This window comes from Rhinopithecus bieti, unplaced genomic scaffold (genome assembly GCF_001698545.2).
Source record: "Rhinopithecus bieti isolate Rb0 unplaced genomic scaffold, ASM169854v2 scaffold_2350, whole genome shotgun sequence".
In the NCBI taxonomy this organism is placed as follows: Eukaryota; Metazoa; Chordata; class Mammalia; order Primates; family Cercopithecidae; genus Rhinopithecus; species Rhinopithecus bieti.
The window spans coordinates 345581-362666 of record NW_016803902.1 but is presented as its reverse complement, the minus strand read 5'-3'; the positions used below and the strand labels follow the sequence as shown (position 1 = coordinate 362666).

Genomic DNA, 17086 nt, shown 5'->3' with positions numbered 1-17086 from the left:
AAAAAAAAAAATTAATGAACACTTGTAAAATGTGTACTTGTAGTACAAATGTTACCTTTTATTTTTTGTTTTAGATGTAAGAGCATGCTCATATGTTAGGTACTTACATAAATTGTTACGTTAGTTTTTCTTATGTAATACCTTTTTGTTTGTTTATGTGGTTCAAATATGTTCTTTACTTTAAAAAAAAAAAAAGTACTGCAGTACCTTTAAGTTCCACATGCAGTTGGAATTATAATTGTGTAGCATAATTATATAGAACTTTGGAGCTAGAAGGAATCTAGAGGTCATCTAGGCCGGGGATTGCAGTTTCTTCAAGAGATTCAGAGGGCCGCGTTAGGCCTATAGAATTTGTTTGAACAGCACAGTTCGTTTTGTTTTACCTTGTTTTGTTTTGTTCTTAATGTAAATTTGAATGCCTATCAGCATGCTCTTTCCAATTTGCCACAATAACCGTCTCTCCAGATTTTCTTATACTTGCCAGCTTCACACATTTAATGTTGTCTGCTTGGTCCCCAAAGGTATTTGAATTCTTGGCCCTAATAGCCTCATCTCCTTACTTTATAAATAGTGAAACCCACACTCTGAGAAATTAAGCACTTTAAAAATGAGCATACTACTAAATATTGCTAAGAATAATAATAAACATCTGTTTTACACTTACGGCTTATAGTTTGCATTCATTGACTCATTTACTGCTCATAACAACCATTTGGGATTTATTATTCACATTGTATTACTGATGACATTGAAGCTAAGACAGGTTAGTGAATTTCATCAAGGTTGCTTAACCAATTACATTAAAAGAATATAGTACCAGATTAGATAGTATTTTATCAGTGCTAATTTTCTGATTTGATAATAGTTAAAAGGAAAATGTCTTTTTCTTTTAGGAAATGTACATTAAAGTACTTAGGGGTAAAAGGACATCATGTTTGCAGTTTACTTGTTCAGTTCAGAAAAACTAGAGAAAGAAAGACTAAACAAGCAAATGTGATAAAATGTTAACATTTGAGTAATCTGGGTGAAGAGTATATGTACTATTTTTGCAACTTTTCTGTAAGTCTGAAATTATTTCAAAATGAAAGTTAAAAAAAAAAGTTTCCAAACCTAGGTATTAGGCTATTAAGCACAGTCATGCTATTTTTCTACTTTTGGGAAATGTTGAATTAGCATTTCTTCTTCCTTTATTTTCAGTTAAAAGTATTCAATAATTTTCAGTGAAAAGCATTGCAACAGTTAAAAGTATCATATAATTTGTATGATGGTTTTCAAAAAATGAGAACATGATTGAATACTTCTTTTTGACTAACTCTAAAAGACTGTATAGGTTAAAAGTTTTTTTGTTTGTTTTGTTTTGAGATGAAGTCTCACTCTGTTGCCCAAGCTGGAGTGTAGTGGTGCAACCATAACTCACTGCATCTCAGACTCCTGGGCTCAAGTGATACTCCTGCCTCAACAAAGGTAGTATTGTTCAGCAAAATTTTTGTGTAACTTTTCTGTTTTTTGTGTATTCTACAGCCTAAATCTGTCATTGTTGGATTAATTAAAGAAATGATTGCCAAGTTTCAAGAGGAACTTCCCCTGTATTCTCTACCATCATCTGATGAGGCACGGCAGGTAGACTTGCTAGCCTATATTGCAAAAATCACTGAAGGTTTGTATATTTGTCAGGCAGATTGTCTTGAGAGTTATGAGTTACCAGTTTCTCACAAAAATCATTTACTTTCTGCCACTTGATTTTTATAAATAAATTTGTGTGCATATGTACATCTGTTTTTGAAATAAGAAATTCCTGTGCCTCAGGCCAGGCACAGTGGCTCACCCCTGCAATCCTAGGACTTTGGGAGGCTGAGGCAGGCAGATCACCTGAGGTCAGGAGTTCGAGACCAGCTTGGCCAACATGGTGAAACCCCATCTCTACTAAAAATAAAAAAATTAGCTGGGCGTGGTGGTGGGTGCCTGTAATCCCAGCTACTTGGGAGACTGAGGTGGGAGAATCACTTGAACCCAGGAGGCAGAGGTTACAGTGAGCTGAGATTAAACAACTGCCCTCCAGCCTGGGCAACAGGACTCCATAATCAAAAAAAAAAAAAAAAAGAAAAGAAAGAAATTCTTTGCCTCTATCATAGGGTATCTCAAAAAATGTAATTCCAAAATATTTTTTTATTGTTTGTTTATTTTTTTGAGATGGAGTCCACTGTGTCACCCAGGCTGAAGTGGCATGGTACCTGGCTCACGGGCAACCTTCTGCTCCTGGGTTTCAAGCGATTCTCCTGCTCAGCCTCTCATGTCTGCTAGGGACTCACAGGCATGCCCACGACCAATTTTGCGTATTTTTGATAAGGATAGTTTTTTGCCAATGTGGTCAGGCTGGTCTTGAACTCCTGACTTCAGGTGATCCTCACACCATGGGCTTCCCAAAGTTCAGGGAGTACAGGCAATGGAAGCCACCGTGCCTGGCCAGAGTTTCTAAAAGTGTAAATTAATTAGTCGTCAAACAGATAATACAATTTCTTGTATTGTTTCATAAACCACTTGACATATGTTACCATGAATCCCAAACCCTTTCTTTCATATGCATCTATGTAGGACGACTAGTGAGCATTATTCAGTATAATTAGGACTCAGAAATATCGATGATATCTACCACATGATGTTCTCATTAATAGGATGAGAGCAAAATACCTATGTTTGAAACATTTGGTAAGGTGTTAGACATAATTTATTTTATTGTACGACCCTAGAGTAATGAGTTGGAAATATCTTTTCTCAGATTAATTGGAGAAATCCTCACTTTTTTGAGAGTCCTTATATTTTTTAAAAAGATGTTTACAAGAATAATGTATCTCTAGAAGATGATAATTTCTATTTAGTTGAATAGGCTTCCTACTGTCATTCATATTGTTAGTTTTTTAAATTTAATTTATTTATTTAGTATTAGTTTATTTATGATTCTACTTTTATTTACTATTATTTTTGGATGGCAGAGTCTCCGCTCTGTCACCGGATTGGAGGATGCAGTGGCCACGATCCTCTCTCAGCTCACTGCAAGCTCCGCCTCCCGGGTTTACGCCAATTCTCCCTGCCTCAGGGCCGTCCCGAGTAGCCTGGACCTCACAGTGTCCGCCGCCACTAAATTTCGCCCAGCTAGTTTTTTTTGTATTTTATTAGTGAACGACGAGGGTTTCACCGTGGTTAGCCAGGATGGTCCTCGATCATCCTGACCTCGTGATCCGCCCCGTCTCGGCCTCCCAAAGTGCTGGATTACAGCTTTGAGCCACCGCGCCCGGCCAGTTGAATATTTAATAGGAGACATCTGTCTTCCTTGCATTCATTTGTTCAGTAGTATTTTTTGCCCATTATGGAGTAGCACCATATTTTCTCTCTAAGCTAGGAAGCCTGCTATATATTTTTTTAAAGGATCCTAAAAAAATTGTTGATATTGAATTCTCAGGATAATCCACTTTTCTTTCTAGGTGTTTCAGGTATAAATTCAAAGAGCTGGGCAAATCATGAGAATAAAACAGTCAATAAAATTACTGTGGTTGGAGGTGGAGAGCTGGGTATTGCCTGCACATTAGCAATTTCAGCAAAGGTATGTAAACAGTGCTTATAAAGACATCTATCATAGTGCCACACTTCTAGGCAGGTTATGTTTTACACACCAAAAAATGCCTTCATTTTGTCATGTGGGAAAACCTTATTTTGGCTTAAAATATATTTAGTAAGTTGACAAAAAAAAATAGCTGAAAGCTTTCATAAGTGATGTTGCCTCTTAATTAGTAGTTAGGCTTAGAAAAAGTGATTTGAACAATGGGCTTATCCTCATCCAAGGGAAACCTCAACTTGACATTCATATGACTTAGTCACAAATTCTTTTATATTTTCTGAATCATGCCATTTTAATTAAACTCATATTTAATATAATAATTTCCGCTCTTTCTAAAATCAGCTTTTTTTTAAAAAAAAAAAGATTGCCTTTTCTTATATAATTACTTTCTTTTAGGATCATAGTTTCTGAATTGATATTTTATACTAGTTTAGGGTTTATTTCTTCATCAGTCGTTTTTACTAGTCTCTGCATAAATTGTTTGCAGAAAGGCTTAAATTCCCTTCCAGAGAGGTTCAAAAGACCTGCCTGCCTCCCTCCAGAGCCCAGTATCATGACAACAGCATGTCTTTTGTCATTTGAGAGATGTAGCCCTGAATAGAATAGCTGTCCCTCTATATATTTATTTGGTGGCTGGCATTAGTTTTTCTTTTCTGTATATATTGGATTGTTTTGCCATCTAAATTCTTCCCTTTCCATTTAAGACTCACATATGTCTTGGAGGTGGGTTCTACTTCAGCAAATAAATTATATCCATGGAGTTAGAATATCTTAAAAGCTGGCTGCTCAGAGTTAAATATGCCAACTTTTGGCATGCTATAGTTTTATTTTTTTCACCCTCCATTTGAATACGCTATAATACACTATTACCTCTTGTTTTTTTTTTTTTTTTTTTTGAGGTGGAGTCTCGCTCTGTTGCCCAGGTTGGAGTGTAGTGGTATGATCTTGGCTCACCGCAGCCTCTACCTCCTGGGTTCAAGCGATTCTCCTGCCTCAGCCTCCGGAGTAGCTGTGACTACAGGCATGTGCCACGACGCCCAGATAATTTTTGTATTTTTAGCAGAGACGGTGTTTTGCCACGTTGGCCAGGCTAGTCTCGAACTCCTGACCTCAAGTGATCCACCTGCCCTGGCCTCCCAAAGTGCTGGGATTACAAGTGTGAGCCACCGTACCTGGCCTGCTATTACCTCTTAATTAGAATTTGAGTTGTATTCAGTCTTTTGTCCCTAAATAAATGCTTCTATAAACATTTCAAGTTGCTTATTTTTTTCATCTGCATTTTTATTTGGTCATACATTATTTTATTTTATTTTATTTTATTTTATTTTATTTTATTTTATTTAGACAGGGTCATGTTCTGTCACACAGGCTGGAAAGCAGTGGTGCAATCTCAGCTTACTGTACCTTCTGCCTCCCCAGCTCAAGCCATCCTCCCACCTCAGCCTTCCAAATAGCTGGGTCTACAGGCGCCAGCCACCATCCCCGCTGATTCTTGTATTTTTTGTAGAGACAGGGTTTCGCCATGTTTCCCAGGCTGGTCTTGAATTTCTGGGCTCAAGCAATCCTCTTGCCTCAGCCTCCCAAAGTGCTGGGAGTACAAGCATGCCCCACTGCACCCGGCCTGGTTGTACATAATTTTAAAAAATAGTACTAGTGAGTCAGAGGGCATGAATGGTTTTTATAGCATTTATGACATAGTGCCAGATCGCTCTTCAGAAAGGCAGAACTAATTATGCTGCTAATAACATGCACATCAACCTGATTTTTGACATCCCTAACAGTACCAAGCTTTATTTATTTGTAATTATTTGTCTTTTGGTAAGCACAAGAAGGCATCTGAAAGTCATGGTTTTCGTTTTGTTTTGAGACCAGGTTTCTCTCTGTTGCCCAGGTTGGAGTGCACTGGTGTGATCATGGCTCACTGCAGTCTCTATCTCCTGGGCTTAAGAGATCTTCCACCTCAGCTTCCTGAGTAGCTGGGACCACAGGGGTATGCCACTACACCTAGGTAATTTTTAATTTTTTTGTAGAGATAGGTCTCCCTGTGTTGTCTAGATTGGTCTTGAACCCCTGGTTCAGACTATCTTCCTGCCTTGGCCTCCCAAAGTGCTGGGATTACAGGCCTGAGTCACTGCTCCTGGCCATGTTTTTAAACTGTTAGAAGTATCTCACTGTCATTATTTGTCTGTGAATTGTCTGGGTGGAAAATTTGCCATTTTTGGGCTGGGCTTGGTGGCTTACACCTATACTACCAGCACTTTGGGAGGCCACAGCAGGAGAATCACTTGAGCCCAGGAGTTTGAGACCAGCCTGGGCAACACAACGAGATCCCCATTTCTACAATTTTTTTTTTTTTTTTTTTGGAGATGGAGTCTCACTCTGTCTTCCAGGCTGGAGTGCAGTAGCATGATCTCAGCTCACTGCAACCTCCATATCCCGGGTTCAAGCGATGCTTCTACCTCAGCCTCCCGAGTAACTGGGATTACAGGCACGTGCCACTATACCCAGCTAATTTTTGTGTTTTTAGTAGAGAGGGGGTTTCGCTATGTTGGGCAGGCTGGTCTTGAACTCTTGACCTCAGGTGATCTCCCTGCCTCAGCCTCCCAAAGTGCTGGGATTACAGGTGTGAGCCACTGCACCCGGCCTACAAAAATTAAAAATTAGCCAGGTGTGGTGGTGCACACGGATAGTCCCAGCAACTTGGGTGGCTGAGGATTACTTAAGCCTGGTAGGTTGAGGCTGCAGTGAACTGTGATTGTGCTGCTGCACTCTGGCCTGGGCAATACAGTGAGACACTGTCTCAAAAAAAAATTCTGTTTTTCTTTTTAAACATCAATATTTTGATACAAAGTACAATATGCATAAGCCACTATTATGACTGCAACAGTGATAGCACTCATAATAGTGGCAACAAAAGTGGTGGTAGCAGCACTAACTAACCTTCACAGAATGCTTATTAGGTAACAGGCACTTGTCTAAACACTTGACTCTTTGTTTTTTCTTGAGATGGAGTTTCGCTCTGTTACCCAGGCTGGAGTGAAGTGGTGCAATCTTTTTTTTTTTTTTTGAGGCGAAATCTCTCCCTGTTGCCTACGCTGGATTGCAGTGGCACGATCTCAGCTCACTGCAACCTCTGCCTCCTGGGTTCAAGTGATTCTCTTGCCTTAGCCTGGGATTACAGGTGCCCATTACCACACCTGGCTAATTTTTGTATTTTTAGTAGAGACGGGGTTTCACCATGTTGGCCAGGCTGGTCTTGAGCTCCTGACCTCAGGCAATCTACCTGCCTCGGCCTCCCAAAGTGCTGGGATTACAAGCGTGAGCCACTGTGCCCGGCTAGTGGTATGATCTTGACTCACCACAACCTCTGCCTCCTGGGTTCAAGCGATTCTCCCACCTCAGCCTCCCAAGTAGCTGGGATTACAGGTATGTGCCACCATGCCCAGTTAAGTTTTGTACTTTTAGTAGAGATGGGATTTCACTGTGTTGGCTAGGCTGGTCTGGAACTCCTGACCTCAGGTGATCCACTTGCCTCGGCCTCCCAAAGTGCTGGGATTACAGGCATGAGCCACCGTGCCTGGCCCACTTGATTCATTTTTATAACAACCCTTTGTTTAGGTACTGTTATTACTGCCATTTTACAAATGAAGAAACAAAGGCATAGGGAGGTTACTCTCGTTGCCCCAAATCACACTGTTAATAAATGATGAAGCGAGAACTTAAAGACCAAGTAATCTGTTTATCAGAGCCTGTATTATAGAGCCTTACTACTCAAAGTGTGGCTTTCAAACTAGCAGCATTGGTACCACCTGAATTCTTGCTAGCAATGTATAATCCAGGCCCCTTCCCAGACCTACTGAAACAAAATCTGCATTTTTTTTTCTTTTTTTTTGAGATGGAGTCCCGCTCTGTCCCAGGCTGGAGTGCAGTGGCACGATCTCCACTCACTGCAACCTCCACCTCCCGGTTCAAGAGATTCTCCTGCCTCAGCCTCCCGAGTAGTTGGGACTACAAGCATGTGCCACCATGCCCGGCTAATTTTTGTATTAGAGACAGGGTTTCACCATGTTGGCTAGGGGGCTCTCGAACTCCTGAGCTCAGACAATCCACCTGCCTTGGCTTCCCAAAGTGCTCAGATTCCAGGGCTAAGCCACCATGCCTGGCCAAAATCTGCATTTTAATAAAATCCCTGGTGATAATATATGCTTCACTGATTGATTACATGGTGACATATTAAAGCTTTTTCAGTCTCTGCTATAAACCACTATATTATATTGTCTCATTATTGTTGTTACTGATGAACATTTTGTTGTTCTTAGTCTTGTGAATATCCTTAATATTGTATTCTTTTACGCATGTACTGATAAATTTGTAGGATGATTTCTATAAGTGAATTGAAGGATTAAAGGAGTTAATGTTTTAAATTTTGATAGAAAATTATCAATTATCTTTTATTAATTATACCAGTTTATTGCCATACCCATAATATGTAAGAATACTTATTTTCCCACAACTACTGCTAAACTTTTGGATTTTTTTGTGCCTTATAAATGAAAATAGTAACTCATAGTTTTCTTTGCATTTTCCTTATAGGTATAGTTAGCATAAAATTAATAACTATGTTTTAGAGGGGGTTACTATATGTAAGCCCTGTGTCACATAATTAATCCTTATAACCACATAAAGTAAGGCCAAATTCAGTGACTGTCCCGGTATTACATAGCTAATCCATAGTGTAGCAGGGTTATTTTCTTTCTTTGTGTATGTGTGTTTGTGTGTGTGGAGATGGGGTTTTGCCATGTTGCCCAGGCTGGTCTGAAACTCCTGGACTCAAACCTAAGCCCATCTGTCCTTCCAAAGTGCTGGGATTACAGGTGTGAACCACCATGCCCAGCCAGGGTTGTTTTCTTAACCATCATACTTTCTGCCTGATAGTCTGGTAGATCTTTGGGTACTTTTGCCCGTGAATCCTAAAATAGGAGATATCCTCAAGTCTCCTAGTATTTTGGAGAAAGACCTTCCATAAAGGTAAACTGATTTTTAGGAGTTTCTATGCTGTTATTTACAGTCAGCCCACTGTGCCACCCTATTTAGAGACATGTGGAGTGTTTTCCATGAGATCTCTGGGGAGAGTACTGCATGATAATAGGATTTGGTTTTAGATTTTATAGCTATTATACTTTTTTTTTTTTTAAGAAAAAGCTGGCCGGGCGTGGTGGCTCACGCCTGTAATGCCAGCACTTTGGGAGGCCAAGGCGGGCGGATCACAAGGTCAGGAGATCGAGACCATCCTGGCTAACATGGTGAAACCCCGTCTCTACTAAAAATACAAAAAAAATTTAGCTGGGCGTGGTGGTGAGCGCCTGTAATCCCAGCTACTCTGGAGGCTGAGGCAGGAGAATGGTGTGAACCCGCGAGGCAGAGCTTGCAGTGAGCCAAGATCACGCCACTGCACTTGAGCCTGGGCGACAGAGTGAGACTCCGTCTCAAAAGAAAAGAAAAGCTGGCATTATTTTTTAACTTTTCTGCTACAAATAAGACACCCAAATAGACCCAAAAGCTCTTTCAGAATGAAAATAACATCAAAATGAAAACATAAATCAAGAGCAATAGCAGAAGTATTGAGTGCACCAAGTCATCTTTATTAACTCATCCCATTAAAAGAAACCTGCAGGGGCCAGGCATGGTGGCTCACGCCTGTAATCCCAGCACTTTGAGAGGACAAGGCAGGCAGATCACTTGAGGTCAGGAGTTCGAAACCAGCCTAGCCAACATGGTGAAACCCCATCTCTACCAAAAATATAAAAAATTAGCCAGGTGTGATGGCACGTGCCTGTAATCCCAGCTACTCAGGTGGCTGAGGCAGAAGAATTGCTTGAACCTGGGAGATGGAGGTGACAGTGCTGAGCTCATGCTACTGCACTCCAGCCAGGGTGACAGAGCAAGACTCCTCCTCAAAAAAAAAAAAAAAAAGAAAAGAAAAAAGAAAAGAAAAGAAAACTTGCAGAGTCGGGCACAGTTGCTCACACCTGTACTTCCAGCACTTCCGGAGACCAAGGCAAGGGCATCACCTGAGGTCAGGAGTTCATGACCAGCCTGGCCAATATGGTGATACCCCGTTTCTACTAAAAATACAAAATTAGCTGGGCATGGTGGTGCATGCCTGTAATCCCATCTACTTGGGAGGCTGAGGCAGGAAAATCACTTGAACCTGGGAGGCAGAGATTGCAGTGAGCCGAGATCATACCATTGCACTCCAGCCTGGGCGACGAATGAAACTCCGTCTCAAAAGAAACCTGCAATCTGTGACTGGTGAGTTAAGCCCTGTTAGAACTTTTAGTAGTCAAGCCTACAGGATTACTTATTGAAGTTCGTAATTTCTTTTTTTTTTTTTTTTTTTTGAGATAGAGTCTCGCTCTGTCGCCCAGGCTGGGGTGCAGTGACACGATCTTGGCTCACTGCAATCTCTTCTTCCTGGGTTCAAGCAGTTCTCCTGCCTCAGCCTCCTGAGTAGCTGGGATGATAAGCATGTGCCACCATGCTCAGCTGGTTTTTGTATTTTTAGTAGAGACAGGGTTTTGCCATGTTGGCCAGGCTAGTCTCGAACTCCTGACCTCAGGTGATCCACTCGCCTTGGCCTCCCAAAGTGCTGGGATTACAGGCCATCAAGCCTGGCCACAGTTAATAACTTCTTACTTGCATGTCACTTTTACTGCTACTGTGTTACTTATTCTTCTTAACACTAAAAGACAGTGTAGGAGGCCTATTTATTGTCCTTTGGTCCTCATTGTTGAATGAATTTAAATTGAGTCTCTGGCCATGTTCAGTGTAATGTTCTTTCTCTTACTGTACAGGGCATTGCGGACAGGCTGGTCCTCTTAGACCTCTCAGAAGGGACTAAAGGAGCCACGATGGACCTTGAAATCTTCAACCTTCCTGATGTGGAGATCAGCAAAGGTCTGTTTATTCTGCTTAAAGATGTTTGCCTTATTGGCTCTTCATTTTTGACTCCTAGAATGTTAATGCTGAAAAGCGCCTTAAAGATCACCTTGTCCAAGTCTTTCATTTTACATATTGGGAAACTAAGATTGAAATAAGTTAAATGACTTACCCAAAGTCATTCAGGGATTTTAACTGATTATATTAACAAGAATCAAATGAGCAAATAATTCAGATTTATTCAGATTGGTCAGAAGGAGTTATTCCTTGTTTTTGACTTATACCTCAAAACAAATTTATCTCTGATTGCCTCTTTTTTTTAGAATATATTGGTTAAGAGCATTGGCTTTAGAGTTCCACAGATGGAAGTTTCCATCCTTGCTCTGCAATGATAGTGCTGACATTTGTCAGATTATATAATCTCGCAAACTTCAGTTTTCTCATCTATAAAGTAGAAATAATACCTACCTCTTGGTATATAGCAAAGTGCTAAACCAAGAATAAGAAAAAAAGTTTTAGCTGGGTGTGGTGGCTCATGACTGTAGTCCCAGCTATGTGGGAGGCTGAGGCAGAAGGATTACTTCAGCCCAGCCCAGGTGTTCAAGGCTGCAGTGCACTAGGATTGTGACTGTGAATAGCCACCATACTCCAGCCTGGGCAACATATCGAGACCGTCTCTGAAAAAAAAAAAAAAAAGAAAAGAAAAGAAAAAAATTCAGTTTACATTCATTGCACTAAAAATACATTGTTAAAATAAATTTTAATAATCAAAAGATTTTCTATATCAATAACATTTGAAATATTAAATTTTCTATCTTTTTTTTTTTTTTTGAGTCAGGGTTTCACTCTGTCACCCAGGTGTGAGTGCAGTGGCATGATTCAGCTCACTGGAACCTCCACTTCCCCAGCTCAAGCTATCCTTTCACCTCTGCCTCCCAAATAGCTGGAACTACAGGCATGCACCACCACGCCTGGCTAATTTTTGTATTTGTAGTAGAAACGGGATTTGCCTTATTGCCCAGACTGGTTTTGAACTCCTGGACTCAAGTGATCTGCCCGCCTCAGCCTCCCAGAGTACTAGGATTATAGTCATGAGCCACTGCACCCTGCCCTATCTTGTTTTTTAATTAAAAAATTTGCGTGTATTTTATAATGTACATAACATATTAGTATAGACATATTTATGTAGGTAAATACCATATTTGGGGATGTGGGGTTGAAACTATCTTACCAAGGATGCATGATCCAAAAAAAAAGAAAAAAGGCCACTGAACTAGAATAAACATTTCCTAAAGCCTTTCTACCAAGTTATGGGTAAGGTCAGATTATAACATGCTATAGTTGTTTGGCTTCCCTTTGCCTTTCCTTAGGTCCCCTTTATTCCTTGACAATATTTTCCAAATAATATATAAAGACATACAGTATCACAAGCCTTAATAAACTAAGGAATGTAGTCAGAAAAGTTGAAATTATACCTATCAGTTGTAAAAGTTAGGTGTAAAAATTTTAGTAAGCCTTCGGCTGCCTGTAGGATACAATGAGTTCATTTTCCTTCTCGGGAAAGAGAAGGATAGTTGCTTTAAGGATCTTTTTTATAAGTCTCATGTAGAAGTTCTTTGGGGAACTGGATATTCTCTTGTACCTGTGATTTTCAGGTACTGAAGTTCTTAAGGGACTTCCTAACTCTTCTAAATCACTTTAGGAGACTCTTTAGTATATGGACTCTAGAGGTTGTGAGACCACGTAGGACCTGAAGAAATTGTTCCTTCCTGTGTATCTCATTAACCATCAATAGTTATTGCTTCAGATAATTGAAAGACTAGAATCTTTGGAATAGATATGTAGTATATGGTGCTTACCACCAAGTAAGGAGTCAGTAATTATCTGTTGAATGTTGAATGGTATATCATCTTGGGGTAACTTTTATTCCTGTTCCCCTTATTAATTTTTCTTTTTTTTTTTTTTTTTTTAAGAGACAAGGTCTTGCTCTGTGGTCCAAGCTGGAGTGCAGTGGTGCCATCATAGCTCATTGTAACCTCAAACTCCTGGGTTCAAGTGATCCTCCCACCTCAGCCTCCTAAGTAGCTTGGACTACAGGCATGTGCCACCATGCCTGGCTAATTTATTTTCATTTTTGCAGAGACAGGGTCTTGCCCTCTTGCCCTGGGCGGTCTTAAACTCCTAGCCTCAAGCAGTACTCCTACCTCAGCCTCAAAAGTATCTGGGACTATAGGTGCATGTCACCATACCCAGCATGGTTGTATATTTCTGATAGCATTTAATTTAATTACTATTAGATGAAGTAATTTTATTTATTTGTTTATTTTTTTTTAGACAGTGTCTCACTCTGTTGCCCAGGATGGAGGGCAGTGGCAGAATCATGGCTCACTGAAGCCTTGACCTACGAGGCTCAAGTGATTCTCCCATCTCAGTCTCCCAAGTAGCTGGGACCACAGGCATGTGCCACACCAAATTTTTTTTTTTTTTTTGAGACAGAGTTTTGTACTTTGCCCAGGCTGGAGTGCAGTGGCATGATCTCGGCTCACTGCAAGCTCCGCCTCCTGGGTTCACGCCATTCTCCTGTCTCAGCCTCCCGAGTAGCTGGGACTACAGGTACCCGCCACCACGCCCGGCTAATATTTTGTGTTTTCAGTAGAGACAGGGTTTCACTGTGTTAGCCAGGATGGTCTTGATCTCCTGACCTCGTGATCTCTCCACTCAGCCTCCCAAAGTGCTGGGATTACAGGTGTGAGCCACCACTCCCGGCCCTAATTTGTTAATTTTTTGTAGAGGCAGGGTCCCCCTATGTTGCCAAGGCTGGTCTTGAACTCCTGGGTTCAAGCCATCCTCCCTCCTTGGCCTCCCAAAATGCTGGGATTACAGCCATGAGCCACTGTCCATCCTTAGATGAAGTAATTTTAAATGTAATGTTAACTGACTTCTCATGAATACATTCTGTGATATGGAGAAGTACATTAATAATTTGGGGAATTAAAGCTCATTTGGAAATTTTAGTAATGCCCCATCATAACACACATAGATGATTGCAGCTGACTGATCATCTGATGTCTTTTTAAATAGCTACTATAACATTTTGGGGAGGGATATACATATATACATATGAGCATGAAAATTTACATACAGATACATACATACATATATAGTTATGCTTGTGTATATACAGACAATCTAGAGAAATACTAAGAAACTGTTAAGATGTTGGGTGCGGCGGCCCATGCCTGTAATCCCAGCACTTTGAGAGGCTGAGGCGAGTGGATCACCTGAGGTCAGGAGTTCAGGACCAGCCTGGCCAACATGGTAGAACCCCATCTCTACTAAAACTACAGAAAATTAGCTAGGCGTGTTGGTGGGTACTTGTAATCCCAGCTACTCAGGAGGCTGAGGCAGGAAGATCACTTGAACCCAGTAAGCGGAGGTTGCAGTGAGCTGAGATTGTGCCATTGCACTCCAACCTGGGCAACAAGAGTGAAACTCCGTCTCAAAACAAAAAGAAAAAGAAACTATAAAGAGTAGTTGCTTCAGGAGTCAGACTGAGGGAATTGATTTTGCACTTGTTTTTTGCATATAATAGTATATATGTTTAAATCTTTTTATCTTTTTATTGTGCTCAAATACATATAACATAAAATTTACCATTGGTGACTTTAGGTACTCATTCACAATGTTGTGCAACTATCACCACTAATTTCCAGCATTTTCACCACCCCAAAAAGAAGCTCTGTACGCATTGAGCAATTACTCTCCATTTTCCCTTCTCCCAGGTGCTGGCAATTACTAATCTGTCTATTCTGTGGATTTTCCTGTACTAGCTATTTTATATAAATGGAATCAGATAGTATGTGACTTTTGTGTCACTTTGCATAATGTTTTCAAGGTACATACATATTGTGGCATGTGTCGGTGCATCATTCATTTTTGTGGCTAATGTTTCTTGGTATGGATATACCACATTTTATCCATTTATCGGTTAATGGATATCGGGTTGCACTTTTTCACTACTGTAACTACTGCTACTATGAACATTCATGTACCAGTTTTTTTAATACCTCTTTTTGGTTCTTTTGGATGTATATCCAAAAGTAAAATTGCTGGATTATATGGTAATTTGATCTCCACTGCAACCTCCGCTTCCTGGGTTCAGGCTATTCTCCTGCCTCAGCTTCCCAAGTAACTGGGATTACAGGAGCACTCCACCATGCCTGGCTAATTTTTTTTTTTTTTTTTTTTTTGAGACGAAGCCTCGCTCTGTCACCCAGGCAGGAGTGCAGTGGCGCTTTCTCAGCTCACTGCAACCTCCATCTTCCGGGTTCAAGCGATTCTCCTGCTTCAGCCTCCCGGGTAGCTGGGACTACAGGCACGTGCCACCATGCCTGGCTGAATTTTTGTATTTTTAGTAGAGGCAGGGTTTCACCATGTTAGCCAGGATGGTCTCAATCTGCTGACCTCGTGATCTGCCCGCCTTGGCCTCCCAAAGTGATGAGATTACAGGTGTGAGCCACCGTGCCCAGCCTAATTTTTTTTTTTTTTTGAGACCAAGTCTCACTCGTTCAGGCTGGAGTGCAGTGGTGCAATCTTGGCTCTCTGCAACCTCCACCTCCTGGGTTCAAGTGATTCTCTTGCCCCAGCCTACGAATAGCTGGGATTACAGACGTGCACCAGCACACCCAACTAATTTTTGTATTTTTAGGAGAGATGGGGTTTCACCATATTGGCCAGGCCGGTCTTGAATACCTGACCTCAAATTATCTGCCCGCCTTGGCCTCCCAAAGTGCTGGGATTACAGGCATGAGCCACTGCCTGGCCATAGCTACCATTTTTTAAGGGAATACATGTATTCATACTCTGTTACTTCTCTTACTCCAGTTTATAGATGAAGCAAGTAAGACTCAGATTTTGAGTTAGGTCACACAGTAAGAGACTGAGTTGGAGTTTCAAACATACATCTGTTACCAATTTCTTATGATTCATTCTAGAAATAGCCTGTGCATATACAAGTGTAAATGTTTGTGTGTGCAGGTAGGTGTGTGTGTGTATAGAGAAAAATAATTGTAAAGAAAAACTTAAGTCATTGTTGACATAATAGAGCAAAATAAAATTAGTTCAATAGACAGTGGTTCTTAAGACACGGTTTATGGGTTGATCACTGTTTTTTTTTTTTTTTTTTTTTTGAGACAATCACTCTGTCAACCAGGCTGGAATGCAGTGGCATGATCTTGGTTCACTGCAACCTCTGCCTCCCAGGTTCAAGCAATTCTTGTGCCCCAGCCTCCTGAGTAACTGGGATTACAGGTGTGTGCCACCACACCCAGCTAATTTTTTTTTTTCTTGAGACGGAGTTTCGCTCTTGTCACCCAGGCTGGAGTGCAATGGCGCGATCTCAGCTCACTGCAACCTCCACCTCCTGGGTTCAAGTGATTCTCCTGCTTCAGCCTCCTGAGTAGCTTGGATTACAGGTGTGCACCACCACACCCAGCTAATTTTTGTATTTCAGTGGAGATGGGGTTTCGCCACGTTGTCTCGCACTCCGGACCTCAGGTGATCCACCTGCCTCAGCCTCCCAAAGCACTGGGATTACAGGTATAAGCCACCGTGCCGTTGGCTTGATCACTTGTATCAGAATCACCTGAGGTGCTTGTTAAAATTATAGATCTCTAGCTTCTTCCCCAAGCCTACAGATCTTGAATTTCTAGAGGTCAAACCTGGGAATCTACATGTTAGACAGGTTTCTCAAGTAGTTTTTATATTCATTAAAAGCAATCTTTTTCAAATTGTGAGTAGTGATACAATAGTAGATTGTGAAATTAGGATAGTGGATGGATTATGAGCAGCATTTTATAAAAAATGAACTGATAGAAAAAATGTCAGCATGTATGGTAAAGGTGTTTTTCGCAGTGTTTTTGTGGCGTTTACATATATCCCTACACATATCTTGTGTATCGGGTTATGATGTAAAACATCTCTCATAACACAGTTCATGAGCTGGGCACTGTGATGTGTGCCTCTACTCTCAGCTACTCCAGAGGCTGGGGCTGGAGGATCATTTAAGCCCATTAGTTCAAAACCAGCCTAGGCAGCATAGTGAGATCCTGCCTCTTAAGAAGTTTGAAGTTCACTGTGTTGAATTTGAGAATCATTGATTTCATCACCAGCTTTCCTCCCTTCCACTTAATCCAGGTAAATAAGTCTCTCATTAGCCTCAACTTGCCTGTCTTACTTGCTCTTCTTAGTTCCTTATAGCCTGAGTCACCTTCTCCCTAGGAAACCTTCAAGAGTAACCCTTTTGCCAGATCATTCATTATTCTTTATGCTCCTGGTGTTGATGTCTGCAATTTGTATTGTATCATTTTTTTCTCTTACTGTGAAATTTTATCAATAGACCTACCATTTATTTTGTAGACAACCCTTTCTAAAGATAGGCATAACATACCAAGTTCATGGCCTTAGTTTACCACATATAGTAAATCTTTGATAGTCTCAGCATTCTTTTTTTTTTTTTTTTTTTTTTTTTTTTTT

The 17086-nt window shown here is 40.8% G+C and overlaps 1 protein-coding gene across 8 annotated transcripts in view; it reads left to right on the top strand.

Annotated features, from left to right (window-relative positions):
• Window positions 1-17086, top strand: part of UEVLD (UEV and lactate/malate dehyrogenase domains) — a 72989-nt gene that overhangs the window by 32531 nt on the left and 23372 nt on the right. For 6 of the 8 annotated variants that reach the window (XR_001882592.1, XM_017858121.1, XM_017858112.1 and 3 more), the window contains 3 exons: window positions 1522-1657; window positions 3480-3598; window positions 10468-10570. Coding sequence is in view for 7 of the 8 variants with exons in the window: in XM_017858121.1 (XP_017713610.1) it covers window positions 1522-1657; window positions 3480-3598; window positions 10468-10570 (358 nt within the window). In the remaining variant the exon portion in view is untranslated. Of the gene's footprint in view, window positions 1-82; window positions 522-1521; window positions 1658-3479; window positions 3599-4512; window positions 4865-10467; window positions 10571-17086 lie in introns of those variants that run through there. The other 2 variants (XM_017858149.1, XM_017858161.1) reach the window with 2 other exon arrangements.